This window comes from Cyprinodon tularosa, unplaced genomic scaffold, assembly GCF_016077235.1.
Source record: "Cyprinodon tularosa strain WSP-4 unplaced genomic scaffold, ASM1607723v1 ctg924, whole genome shotgun sequence".
NCBI lineage: Eukaryota > Metazoa > Chordata > Actinopteri > Cyprinodontiformes > Cyprinodontidae > Cyprinodon > Cyprinodon tularosa.
In genome coordinates this window covers 21680-36401 of record NW_024039701.1, presented here as the reverse complement: position 1 = coordinate 36401, position 14722 = coordinate 21680, and the positions used below count along the sequence as shown (strand labels likewise).

At 37.5% G+C, this 14722-nt stretch overlaps 1 protein-coding gene across 10 annotated transcripts in view; it reads right to left on the bottom strand.

Annotated features, from left to right (window-relative positions):
- tcf12 (transcription factor 12) overlaps positions 1–14722 on the bottom strand; it is a 91833-nt gene that overhangs the window by 66962 nt on the left and 10149 nt on the right. For all 10 annotated transcript variants that reach the window (XM_038274683.1, XM_038274682.1, XM_038274685.1 and 7 more), the window contains one exon: positions 8654–8727. In XM_038274683.1, the coding sequence (XP_038130611.1) occupies positions 8654–8727 (74 nt within the window). The remainder of the gene's footprint in view (positions 1–8653; positions 8728–14722) is intronic.

The following is a 14722-nucleotide window of genomic DNA, read 5'->3' as shown; positions in this document are numbered from 1 at the left end:
ACATTCAAATAATGGAGGTCTATGGCGCCCGAGGCAGAAAGGTCCATAAAAGTCCACAAAAAACGTGTCAATATTCCTCCATACTGCTCGTCCAATGTATTCCAAGTGTCCTGAGTGGGTAGCATCCAGAATTTACTCGAAACGAAGTCATTTAGAATGTTTTTAGAGCATAAACAGTAGTGTATAGGATTTCCTGAAAGCGCGCACATGCGCGTTCACGACGCTACGGAAGCCGGCAGACCAAACCAGCGCATTCAGCTCGGCAAAGAACTCATGCTCTTCCTCAACACTGAAGTCCTCAGACATTTTTCTTTCGTTGTTTCTTTCTTTGCACAGGTAAACAGCACATTTCTTCTTCTACGCTTGCATTATTGGCAGAGCAGACGCTGAATGCGCACTTTCATCTGGTTTGGTCTGCCGGCTTCCGTAGCATCGTGAGCGCGCATGTGCGCGCTTTCAGGAAATCCTATACACTACTGTTTATGCTCTAAAAACATTCTAAATGACTTCGTTTCGAGTAACTTCTGGATGCTACCCACTCAGGACACTTGGAATACATTGGACGAGCAGTATGGAGGAATATTGAAACGTTTTTTGTGGACTTTTATGGACCTTTCTGCCTCGGGCACCATAGACCTCCATTATTTGAATGTCAGCAGACAGCAAGAAGCCTCCCAGATCTCCAGATGCATTTGAGATATCAAAAAAGTACTCCAGAGTGTTGTTCAGCATGGGGGTGAGTAGAAAATGAAGGCTAATCATGTTTTGGGTGTACTATTCCTTTAAGACAGCCAGAGACATGTTGAACGTTGCAGGACAACCTTTTGGAAGCAGGGCTCAGACTAGAAGTTTATGTCAACGATGCCTTTCTTAAAGATAGAACATGAGTTCTATGGATGATGGATACAATGACTGCAAGATCATATTTTTCTGTAAGTAATGAGCACCATTATTTTTATTTCTGTATATTACCAGATCATCAGCAGACTTGAAAGAGACACATCTGAAAGGTATCTGATTCTGCACAGTTTGAAATGAGGAGTCAAAAGAAAATTAGTTTGAACTGTAAGCCCCGCCCCTTTCTCGCATTGAGAAACTTTCCTCCCACTCCGTGTGCAGGTGATAATGCGCACATCTCGTAATGAAAGTAATGAAAAGATATCTTTCTAGGAGGACAACAGCCAGTTTGGAGATCCAGATTCAGCCTTAGGCCCTGCAAGATTCCCCACCTTGAGGAGGCTGGTCTGAGATTTACACAAGCTTTGTTCCTTCTTTGGTCATTCCTGTATTTTAACTCTCTCTTTTCTTCATCTGTTTGGACTCTTTTGAGCTTTTTGTTTAATATGCAGTGATTGCCAGGGGATGTATTGCAACTTTCCCGCATTTAACGCCATGCTTCTCTGTTTGCACACGTGCTAAAAGAAATCAAACCTGGTTGGGAATCCTTCCTAGTGGCTGATTGGAAACAGGAAGCTCTACAGCTGGCATCCCCAATTCAATCAATTCAAATCAATTTACATTGATAGTTGACAAACAGGCTTTTGCTGAACTGCAACCATCACAAACAGCGAAGCTAAAGCAGAGAAACCTCTAAAACCTGCAGGAAACCGGCCCTCATCTACAGAATGAAACCCATCGACAGATAAAAAGCCACAGCAAAGTTAGAAGTCTACACTCAGTATGCCTGGATCACTGCATATGCACAGCTAATGAGTAACTTATCTTAATAAAATGACCTCCTCTGCTTCAAAATATATACATTGTTTTTTAGAGAGATTAAAATCAAATCTAGTACAGGGCCTTTAAGAGCATGAGCAAAAAAAAACATGTTTTAGTTGACATATGGTTTGTATAGAATGCTGCAGTTAAGTAAGGGGAGGGGACTGTGAAGCAAGAAAAGACAAAGGAGGGGAAAGAATGCACTCATATAACTGACTGTTTACATGAAAATCTTGCTATGGCAAAATGTGACTCTGCTATGCCAGGGGGAGAAAATCCTCTTTAAGTAAGTTAACTGATTATTTTAATAGCAAAAATTCAACATTGGATTATCTTTATGTTACCTTATAACCTATTTTCACATAATGGGGGGAGACTGAGGGGCCTATTATGACATCTCTCAGTTTATGGTGAGTATATAAAGCCAGTAGGGTTTGACCTTCTGCACTAAAGGGCACTAAGACAAGAACCCAACCATATACAGGCCTTCCAAAACGTATAAAAAGTATTTTTGTAACCTTAGATACTACATAGCACGCCTCCACCCAGAGTCAGTAAAACAATATCCTGACATTGTCGGCCAGAGGACAGTCAACAAAGACTTTTCCTTAAAGAATAACTAAACCCCAAATTAACATCTTCTGCAGATAAACTATATCTGGTCCTTACTGGTGCTATCCTTATGTTATGGTAGAAATTTTGACTTTTTTTTTTCATGAAAACTTGTTTAATTTAGCAAACTCTGGCCTAAAACCCTCTTAGTGCTAGCCTCTATCTGTTATAATCATGGCTTCTGCTGTCTATTTTCACACTGTTAAACTAGTAAAGCTTGGTCCTTTAACGTTGCCGTTGATTTTCCTCAAAACTTGGAAGTAAAAAGTCAGAGTGACCTAATCTCCAAGATCATAGTGTTCTAGTTTCATGCCTGTTGATATTTATATTCATTCTTTGTTTATGGCCTCTGCTACAACTAAAAAACTTACAATAACTCTGCTCTATGAGGTAAATTCTAAGTAAACTGAATGCATGATTAAATAGTCTCACTCAGACACCAAATTATAACGAGTCACAAGTTGAGAATGTGATCAATAGCACTTTTCAGGGGGTTCATTTATGACATATTGATCAACAGCATTTTATTTAGTCATATCAAATCAATGTCATTGACCTTGTCCAGCCGGAAACCCACTTAACCCCCTTCACTCATCCGAACACTTGGCCGTTTCCTGGCACTGCCACTTCTGAGACGTTTTTCAAAATGTGACTGGGGGCAGGGTTATGCTTTACATCTTGTTTAGTTACACTTTAAGGGAAGTTTCAGGCTAACAAAATAATAATACAAATTATAATAAATAATTTCTTTCAATGGGAGCAATCCAACTTTGACAAGCATGGACTGCAAATGCTGTAAGGCTAAGGAGCATTCTCTGGATCTCCAAGATACTTCAAAGACACATTAAACGCCCAACTCTACAACAGCACTAAAACCAAGTCCTTGGATCATTGTAAACTGCTAGGATGGATTTAATTTGCCTGGAAAACAATTTCTGATGTGTGGCAGCAGAAATGTCTGTCAGCTCTAAGAGCTGGGAAAGGCAGTCAAACTATGGAAAATAAAGGAATGGTTGTTACTGATGAGGAGGGTTTATGGATTTGTTTATTGTTAGTGTATCAACGCTGATGGCCTGGCATCCATGAAGCCCACATTACTGTATTAAATCATTTTTTTTTATATTATGATGGAAATTAAAGACTTGATATCATTGGTCTGTGTTTCAGCAATCTATACAACGTACTTCAATGAATGAATTGTTTTACTCAAATACATTAACCCTTTATAAATATTAGGGGTGTGGGAAATAATCGTTTTGGCGATATATCGTGATATTCGGCTGCCCAATATAATATCGATCTTTCACTTCTTAGTATCGATTTTCAAAAAAAAAATGGTTACATAAAACATTGATGGGAAAATGGGCTACCTCTGCACCACCACTCTGGAAGAAAGCGCTGTGGAGCCCTTTAACTGTGCGTGCAGCACCAAATCTGTATTTGAGGAAGTCACAGTGGAAGAAAACCCCAAACAACATGGATAATAATACCTAATCAATATTTTCTGATGAAAATATACAGCACTTGATGTTTTATCTGATCATTTGTTTTTGATAGCTGGGGAAAATATGGCAATATATAATGATACTGCAATATCGCGATAATATCGTATCATGACCCAAGTATCGCGACATGTATCGAATCGCAACACTCATGCCAATACTCACCTCTAATAAATATTCTATTACAAATATTAGGACTCTACAATTGCATTAAAGTCATCTGTACATCTAAACCCAATTCAATTTCGAAGTGACTACGGTAAAAAAAAAAAAATCATATTGGGTTCAAAATGTACTTAATAGGTTCCTAATTTATCTTAATACAATACTTTTTTTGGACGTGTAAAATGTCTTTCTTGCATTTTGGGATGGTACGCTTTGGTGGATCAAACTGTTATTCTCTTCAGAACAAGCACTGAAACATTTTTTTACATTTTGGCATTAAATACTTTCTGTTATTACCTGGAATCAAATCTGATTTCTTTTTCTTTTTTTGTCTTTTTCTTTGTTTTGAAGAAGCAAGCAATATCTTAGCTTATTAGTTTGCTATGATTTTCAGTCAATTCAATTAATAAGCCCGCTCTTGGTATGCAATATCAACTGCCCATCTAACTGTCTTTTTTTGAGATGGCACTTCTAACAAAAAAAACAACAAATTTTGTTTCTTGAAAGTGAAGAAATACTGTAGTCTCATGCCTTGTAAATTAAAAAAGAGGCTTACTGTAGCGATGACAACAACAAACAAGGTACCCCCCTGCGTCCTATGTAAATTAGATTATAAAATATTTAACTCCATGTTCTATATAAACAGATGCTTCTAGAGGGTATCAGCAGCACCCTGTCTGAAAGAGAATGGCACCATTGTTTTTTCTTTCTCTATAAACAGACTTATTACTCTGTGCTTTGCTGCTTTGAGTCAGTTAGATCATCAATCACAGGTCGCTCATCATTCCCAAACACTGGTGGCCTACATCCATCGCAGACACTAACACATTCTGTCATGGCAGCCACAGGGCGACGTTTGCACTACTGGCTAAATAACTGTCAGATAAGTATGGCAGGGAGCAGGCCAGAGCTCACGCCTTGCTCCCTGATCACTCGCTGCACTGTTTAAACAGTCCTTTTTTCCCCACTCTGGGCAGCATCCCAGGTGAATACATGGCTGCATGTGGCTCCTTGGGAAGTCATGATATGGTCGTGATGGATGCGCGTGGGGTCGGGTATCAGTTGGGGCAGGGCGCCTGGGAAGAGGGGGGTTGTCATGTGGTGGCAGCGGGCACAGCCCTGCCTGTCAGAGCGCCGGTCTACAGCCACAGCTACCCAGGAAACAGCGGCTGGCTGCGAGCCAAGGTCGGCGCGGCGGGTCTCTGGACTGTTCACAGTCGACTGATCACACACTCATAGCACACCAGCAAACAAGCTCATGGACAGGACTAAATTCCCTTTGTAGCAGACTGAAGGATGAGGCAGAATTCCTTCCAAAAGCCTTGGACACATTTCTTGAATAAACTTCAGATTGATATTTTTCTCTAAAAGAATACGCTTATTTTTCTGTCAAATGTTTTGATTCTCTTTCTTTGTGGAACATTGAAAGCAGGTACATTTGCACCTCATGAAACAAAATTTAGAACATCTTTTGTTGAAAGAAGTCATTATGACCTCTTACAAAATCAAAGCAAAGGAAAATATGAGGAAATTCATGAACGCATGAAGTATTTGTTAGAAATCGTAGGCATTTAATAATCTCTGCAAACATTCAAAAATATCCAAATCATGCATACTCAAACTAGCTTATTAAAATACATGTAACTAAAATACAAACCCTTCCTGAAAAACGCAGCAAGAAAATGCTGCATTTAACTTCCATACCTCAATATATAAAATCTAATTATTGACAACTATAACAACTTTGATTAATTATTAATGTTGTGTTATGTCAAGAAAGTGTTTCAGTTTAAGAATAGACTTAATTCACAAAGATTATTATAACCCTGAAAGGTTAAACAAGACATTTGTTTAAAAAAAAACCTTATTCATATATTTGTATTAAAATCACTTCATTTAAATTACATTTTCACTTTAAATCAGGTACACTGATTCTATTTATATTTCGAATAAAAGTGAAACCTCTAGCCTAAAAACTAAACAATAATTATACATAAATTATACTAAATTACATAATTACACTATTATACATACATAAATATACAAAACAATAATTCATAAGCTGAACTCTCCTATTAGCTGTTACACTTTTCAATTAAAAATTCATTTTTAATGGTTATCAGTATATGGTTATAATATTTTTGAAGTAATGTCATCAGTTAAAACATCAGCTACTACTACAGGTATACGTTATTAACATTCAGGTCTTTCATTTTAGTCGAATCTTAAAACCATTTAGGTTTTAGATCAGATTGGGGAAAATTTCTGTATGTAAACATAGCTTCTGACTAATTCTGAAGACGGTCAAAGGACATTGAACTACACTAGCCATCTATACATGCAAACAGTTTCCGGTTATGAAATGTATTAAGACTTAAAACACACAAAAAAATTGTAAATATAGCTTATGTGGACATACGTGATCGTGCTAAACCTGCCATTCACAACATTCTGACTAGCGGGAATACGTCAGGTCATCATGGGATACACATGCGCACTCAGGTCAGCTTGCCAGCAATTATACGCCTGTCAGAATTTTCTGATAGACATGTCCAACGCACATTTTTAATGCGAGCGTCTGTTTATTACGATTACTTATGTCTAGGGCTGCAACAATCAATCAGATTAATCGAGATTAATGATTACTGACTGTAAAACATGCCATTAATTGACGGAGCTGTAAAAAAATATAAACATTTTGCGTAAAACATTTTTTTCAAGATAAAAAATGTTTTCATCCATCAATATGCTCTATCCAGAACTCCTCAAGAGGAAAGGTTTGTTTCACCTGGTTTGATTTCGTAAAGTCTTTTTTAAGGAACCACTTATAAATCGATTAATCAAAAATATAATCGACAGATTAATCGATTTGCAAAATAATCGTTAGTTGCAGCCCTACTTAAGTCCATGTTGAGAACCTATGTCCAACAGTACGGATACCATGAGACAGTGGTGATCAAATGTAAGTTTTTGTTAAAAAAGTGATATGAAACATGCTGTTAATGTCTAGCATCCATCCATCTCCCCATACCCATAAATGGATGAAGAACTGAAATAATAAAAATGAGCTGTATGTCCAAATCTTTAGGAAAATAAAATGTCTGTGCAGCTGTTTTTAAGCCTGCATGCAGACCTTATGGATGTGCAAACAGCTGTCTGCTGGCTGGCGCCGTTCCTCATAATGTCAGAATCACTCATTTATATGCACCTGGAGCAAACATATCTCAAGCTTCTCTGTCTTCTAATTCAAATCAAGCTGCCTATGTTACCATAGTCTGTAGATGTTCATTCGGGAAGGGCACAGAGAAATAAACAAGGTAACGCAGCCCGAGTGGCTTTGACATTTAGCTGAATTCTAATAGAAAGTGACAGGAGATTGACATTAAATGGAATTCATACAGGGCATCGAGAACAGCCAGAGTGTGAGAGACAAACAAACAGGGAGGCTGTTCACACTTGCTCATACAAACAGCCAGATCCTCTTATTTAAACATACTCTTCCAACAATTATCCTCTATTTATAAAGTTTCACATCAGAGCAAAATAAAATACTAACCAGATTTGTTTAAATTGGTAAAACTAATACAGCTTTAAATATAAATACTTGAACTTGATTTTTTTATTGAATAAAAACTATTTATAGTTTTTGTTAATAAAAATGAAAAAGTCTATATAAATAGCTCTTCAGATGCTCGGAAGGCAAAGGGTATGTTTTGAACTAAAGACCAATGACATCATTTTCTCCCCATAACCTCTTTAAATTAGTTTTTTTTTTTTTATGTTTCGACCGTGGGGTCAAAAACAGATCCCCTTATATCAGATAAGTCCGCAAACACTGAGCGGGTCACTCCTTCTACCAGGGTAGAAAATAAAAGCTGTGATTTTAAGCATTACAAGAAGAACTAATGATTCTGGCCCAGTGATTACACTTTTAAACATTAGTCAACGGAAAAGCATTCCTTTGAGGGATTACACAACACCACCATCCAATAGTTCCCAGTAAATAAAAAGTACCACCTCCCTGCTAAGGCTACCACCTGGGGTAATATCCTCCCATGGTGATTTATTTTTCTATTGTAAAGCCAATAAAAAAAGAAGTGCATAAAAAAAAGAGACTTTTACAGGCCAAGATAACTGCCGTCAGTTTTTTCAATGATTTATAAACGTTCAGACACTGAATATTTCTCAAATCTCAACAGTTGGAATAAAATCTTCAAATTTAAAGCCATAAAAGTTAATGAATTAATCAATAATGAATTCACACACCGCTTAACAGAAAGCCTGTGACTGATTAACTTGATCTACTTTTTAAGCATTAAAAAAATAGATATTCTTACATATATAAAATAAACTGTAAATGTCCTAAAAAATAATATTAAATTAAAACAATTCTAGAATTTCAAAACCAACCAAAGACTGAGAAAAAGTAATCTAGTTTATTAAAAAAGTTAATCTATTCCAAGAATCAAGAGAGCTTTTTCCAATCCAAGTTGTCACAGAAAACTATGTCTGTAACAGGTCAAATCACACAACAGGCTCTGGGATGAGGTGAGAGTAAAACACTGTGAATTCCCCACTTTGATGTAATGAGTGTTAAATGATGTGCTGTGGAGCAGAAAGGCCACTCAGAGGCATTAGATTGGGGGTCATCTTACCCTGGAGGACTCATAGGAAGGACTGGACTCGCCACCTGGGGCCCAAGACGCTTGGTTGGTCCGCTCATCCATACCTGTCAGGACAAGAGATGTACGACTCAGTCACCAGGTCCCCACAACTCACATAGATGCATTTATACCCATCTGCTTCTCAACTTGAGTCAAAATAAAAACAAGACATTGGTGAATAAGGGAACATTTTAGCAGCGTCTCTCCTGTTCATATGAAGAAGATGAAAAGGAAAAAATGTTGCTCTCCTTCTAAAGGATACCAGGAAACTTTGTTTGGCAGCACCTCTGTTAGCAGCATCAATGGCAGTTAATCCATAAGATTAACTAAGAATAACCTGCTGCCCGCGCTTCCTTATAACCTTTTAAGGCACCACTGAGGCATTTTGTAAAAAGCAAACAAAGTCACAGTTGAAGGTAGTGCAGTTTTATGAAATAAAGTTATAATTTAGAATTTCATTAAATTTCATTCAACAAAGTGCAAATGCAAATTACTTTTACTTAAAACTTTAATTAAAACTAGGGCTGCAACTAACGATTATTTTAAAAATCGATGAATCGGACGATTATTTTTTCGATTAATCGATGAATCGGACAAAAAATTTTTTTTATATTAACCTCTTTATTCCAAAATAAACATTTTAGACAGAACAAACAAGCACACAAGTACAGGTTGCTCGTTAACTGTACTGGTGCAATATGAAAAATAAATGTTTGTGTTAAAACTACGCAAACTTACATGAGAAATGTAGCTGTACATCCACAAAATATAGGGTACTTTGTTTCATAATGCGCAAAAAAAGACATTTTTGTTTTTTTAAAAGCCCCTAAGGGGTTCAAACAATAGGCCCCCCCATTTCAACAAATTAGTTTTTTTAGACTAGAAGAGTTCTGCCTTTTAAGACAGGAAAGTATAGCAGTAAAAGTTGCTACTTGAGAAAATACTGAACCATAGAGATAAAAATAGCCCTGTGATTCAAATTATAAATTGTATTTGGAATAAAAATGAGAGAACTAGGGGTGCTAAAAAACACATCCTCGGACAGATATTTACATGGGAATGTGGCAGATAATTAATTGACATATTACTGATCTTGCTGGATTTTATTCTGCTTTACTTCCATAAATTGCAGGATCTTCTTTACTTTAACTTTGCCAGAAGATTTAAACTTTAAAAGCCTTGCCCTCATAATTTGCAAGTTAATTTATTTATAAAGAAAATATAAACGCTGCTTAAGCTAATTCAAATGAAATTAAAGGTAAAATAAGTAGCCAACCTTATCCCTGTCTGTAACCTACTAACACGGTAAGGAAAGCATCAGATGAGCTACCTGAGAAACTAACGTTACGTTTCCCCACTTTAAAACCAAACAAACATGGTGGTTCCGTGCCATGTTAATTTCTTTTGAAAAAAGTTGCATGTTATCACTTTTTTCGCTTTACAAAGCGCAGGCTATTTTAATTATTGTGATCAATTTGCGCCGTCAATCCCGGTGCATGCGCGCTTCATTTGCAGTCTGGACGCTGAGGCTGACTGCAGCGCTGAGAGGGACTCCTGCGGGAAAACGCGGTTGGGGTGGGGGAGGCGCCCCACGGCAGAGTAGGAACGATACATGCTTTCACGTAAGAGTCTCCAAAAGCCGCCAGTGACACCGAAAAAAGTCGCCAGATTTGTCGCTAGAACGCTTTTTTGAAAAATAGTCGCTGGAGGGGTCTGAAAAGTCGCTGAGTTGGCAACACTGCACCTGCGGCGCTGACTCGCTCTGCCTTTTTTTTTTTTCTTCCTCTTTCAGTCAAGAGGCAGTGATGACGGCGCGGCGGATGACGCAATAATCGCGCGACACAACTAATCGATGATGAAATTCGTTGCCAACGCTTTTAAAAGTCGATTTTTATCGATTTTATCGATTCGTTGTTGCAGCCCTAATTAAAACCATTAAAAAAAACAGCAAATTTTTATTTGTTATATTGTTCTTAAATAAAAGCACAGCCATTCTTCCAAAGGCATGGGGAGTGCAAAATAATATTTTCCTCTTTGTGTTGATATAGCCGTTTGTGTTCACGGATGCTGTCTAGATTGACAGCCAGCTACAAATTACTTGTGTCTTTTGCCTATTAGATGTATACAGAGCTGTTCATTAGCTTAGCATCATCGTCATAAATAAGCCAGTCTCTTGCGAACAGAGGTATCAAGTAACGGAGTACAAAATACTTTGTGACTCTACTTAAGTACACTTGTTAGGTATCCATACTTTACTCCATTACTGATTTTTCTTCCTACTTCTGACTTCTACTCATTACATTTTCACACAAGTATCTGTATATTCTATTCGTTACATTTTTAAAGCAAACGTTACTCGTTACTCTTGGCTTCAGTTTAACGTTTATAAATATTTATTTCACGTCATGTGCGCCATCCAATGCAGATTATTGGCGCCATCCACATCTAGTGAAAACTAGTGTAATTGGATGAGTCATATAACGCAAACACTGATTGGTTAGCTAAAGAAAATCGTCAGAACCAAGCAGGTGTTCTTCAAACTGCAGACATGAATTGTCTATGCCATGCTACAATGTGGGATTCAGAAAAATATGTTGACATTTCTGAAAGGTCGAACACAGGCTAGAGCGTATTGGGAGACGGAGACTAACAAGACCTCCCTCATCCTTGGCCCTATCTCAAATAATTTTTCAAAGCAGTCGTAAAATTAAGCTTTTAATTCATATAGCGGCATCTGGTTGTTTTTGTTAAAGGTTACTTTATACTTTTATACTTTAAGTAGTTTTTGGTGCACATACTTTTTCACTTTTACTTGAGTAAAGAGGTAAAGATGATACTTGTGTGTTTTTAAACTGCAGTAACTATACTTCTACTTAAGTAACAAATGTGTGTACTTTTGACACCACTTCTTGCGAAACACAGTCTTCCCAAAAGCGGCATCAGCATGTTGTCTTTCAGAATGCTTGGTTTCTCCAACTATACACCACCCCAGTTTGCCTGGCGGTTGAGTTGTTGCTAAATAACGGTGTTGGGGTTTTGCACGTCTGTCTATTGGCATGTGACGAACAAACAGCAGAGGGGAGGCTTACTTAAAATAAAAGATGAGAGGATGTGACTGAAGTGCAACTGTCCTAAACATTTACTCGCTCTGTGGCGAATTGGGCTCTGGCATTAACTCGCCAAATGAAAAATTTGGTCGCATTTGGTGAGGGGTGAGTTTTAATTTTCGGACCCTGCAGGCAACATGTCCGGATTCACCTCAGCTTGTGGTATGGGTCGGTTGAGGGGACACTGGGGGTCTCGGGTGGCTAGCGTGCTGTACTTGGGCTAGTGGGGTGGACTACCTGGGTTGAGTTTGCCTGGCAGCCATGACAATGAGAGGACCATATGGGTGTGGGGGCCTCTTTGGGGGTGAGTGTGCTGTTTATGAGGGGATGCCAAGGAGGGGCTGTAGCCGGCGTCTTTTGGGGGAGATGCCCCTCCTGGGGGTGGTTCTGGGGTCGTATTTGTGGCTAGACTTGGCCATCCTTATGTCTGCCCTCCTTGTGTCCCGGTGATCTGGGATGCCTCTGGATATTTGGGGTCAGGATTGCCTCTTTATCGGTCCTGGGATCTGTAGGGCAAGTTTGAGGCTAACAACGCCTGCTATTAAGGGTACTTTTACTGTATATCATCTGTCTTGTCACTCTTTCCTGTCTTTGTCTCTCTCTCTCTCCCCTTAGTTTTTTCTTGCCTCTTTCGTTCTCATCTCCCTTTCCATCTCCGAGTCTATTGTTAAGATTTTACTCGCAAAATAATTTTCAATAAAGTTCTATAATATAATAGATATGAAGATTTTGGTTGTTTTTTTAGCATTTCACCTCCCAACAACTAATCAAACCTATAATGGGAAAAGTGCTAATTCAATTCTTCGATCGCTTGATAAGTGCATCTCAATGGAATCAATCAATTGTCCAAAAAAAGTGCGTAAAACTCAGCTATGTCATTCTTATCATTGCTGCTAGCATGAAAAGGTATTCTGTTGTTTTGTTTTTTCTGGACAAAATCTAAAACAATGAAATGTGATCATCTAGTATGATCAGAAGTTAAAAAGTTTCAAAATGTTGTTTATTTTACCTTAAATCCCTCAATATTCCATATTGGTACATATGCTCCAAGCATGCCATGAGGCAACCAACCACTGTGTAATTTGATGTTGGCAAGGCTAAACAGCTGAGAACTGAAACCTGATCAAACTAATTCTAAGATGAACAAAAACCTCCATCTCATATTTCAAAAGTCAAAAGGAAAAAAGCAGAAATCAATAATATGCCAAACTAAACTGTAAAGCAAGAGCATCTGGCATATGCTGAAAAACATAATATCTGGTATTTAGAATCTAATTTATGTGATATAGCCGCTTAGAAATATTCGATGCCTGTTCATCCTGCAGCAAATTGTGTTGTATCAACACAATATCAACAAAATCTGCAGCACCATAGCATCTACATTGGTTGAGTTATTGATTAATCTTTGTAATTCCATCTGTCTCAATAGACAGCAATACAATATGTTCAGTTTCAAGTTCAAATAAAGATAATCCAATTTTTTTTTTCTTTAAATGGGTGTACTTGAAAATAATAACATTGCACAAAACAAAGAAAATCTTTCAGCCTGTTGTATTTGTTTCCTATTTGAGTTTTACAGCTTGTACAAAGGCTTCTTAATGCAACACGTTATCAAAGCAGTCAAATGAAAACCCCAGTCAAACAAAGGCAGTTAAATGATATATCAATAATTTTAGATCATAGTCAAATGATCACCTGTATAAAATTTAAAATCTAGTTATGAAGCTATAACTATTTCTATCTTGCTGTATTTTTTTTTTACTCATTAAAACCATGTTCTGTGGCATTGGAGGAAATGACGAGGTTAAACTACATGCTTACAGTAAAGCTCTTGATATTATCAGAAATAATTCAAACTGGTTTCATAGCATATTGTTTTCCTTCTTATTTTTATCCTCCTAGGTGGAAACAATTTCTTCACCAAAAATTTGTCAGAGCTAATTATATACCTAAGCAGAAAGTCGGTGACATTTCACTACCCAGAAATCACGCTCCAGTGAGCAGAGCGGTAGATTTTAAGTTTCATCCTGACATAGATGAAGCTTTGCTTCTTGCACGCTGTTGATTCATTTCCTCTTCTTCTGGGGCTCTATGGAAAACTCCATGGGCAAGTTTAACAGCTTTTGTTTTTTTTGTTTTTTTGGGGGTTTTTCATTTTTAGCTTTGATACCTGTTTAACTAAACCAAGTACTCCCACAGGTATTCTAACTATATCAGCGTGGTGCATTCGGGCCAAACTGAGAACTTTCACACACAAACTGCATCAGTGGTTGGTGTTTGCAGGCTCGCCTGATAATAGCTCCTTTAAGGGTTTAACGGACCCCTCCTCACAGTGAATTCACAGTCTACACAGGGAGATTGGTCACTACCCTCGGAGATTTAAGAGAATAACTACAAAAATACTGGCCTCAGTGTGAGAACAAGGACTTTTGAAATCCTGTCTGCTTTTCTGTTAGATTTCTGTAACTGAAAACTATTTTCCTTAGTTTCTATAAAAATGTGTTTTTAATCTATTCTATTTTATTACTATTTGTGGTTATGAGAATGTTGTTTCATAAGCTAGTTGTAGAGGAGAAATGACAGATAAAGCTGATAGGCTGCCTCTCTGATGGACCATTATGCAGCAGCTGCAGCCTCTCAAAGCCCAGATTTAGCAAGAGGTTTTCTGACAGGAAAACAGGGAACATTTCAAAAACTATTAACCATAAAACAACATTATGCAACATAACTGGAACATTACAAAGCATCAGCCTGGTCAGTATCAGTATAATACATCTCCACAATGTTGATTATTCATTTGACAAATTATTTCTCTCTTTAAACTTGGAATTTTCTTCTCTATCATAGATCTCAGTCTATATGAAAACTGTTCAAAGCTGCTTAATTCATTATTAACACAGATGCAACTGGACTTCCTCAAAAAAAAAAAGAAAAACCAAAATTTAAAATAAGA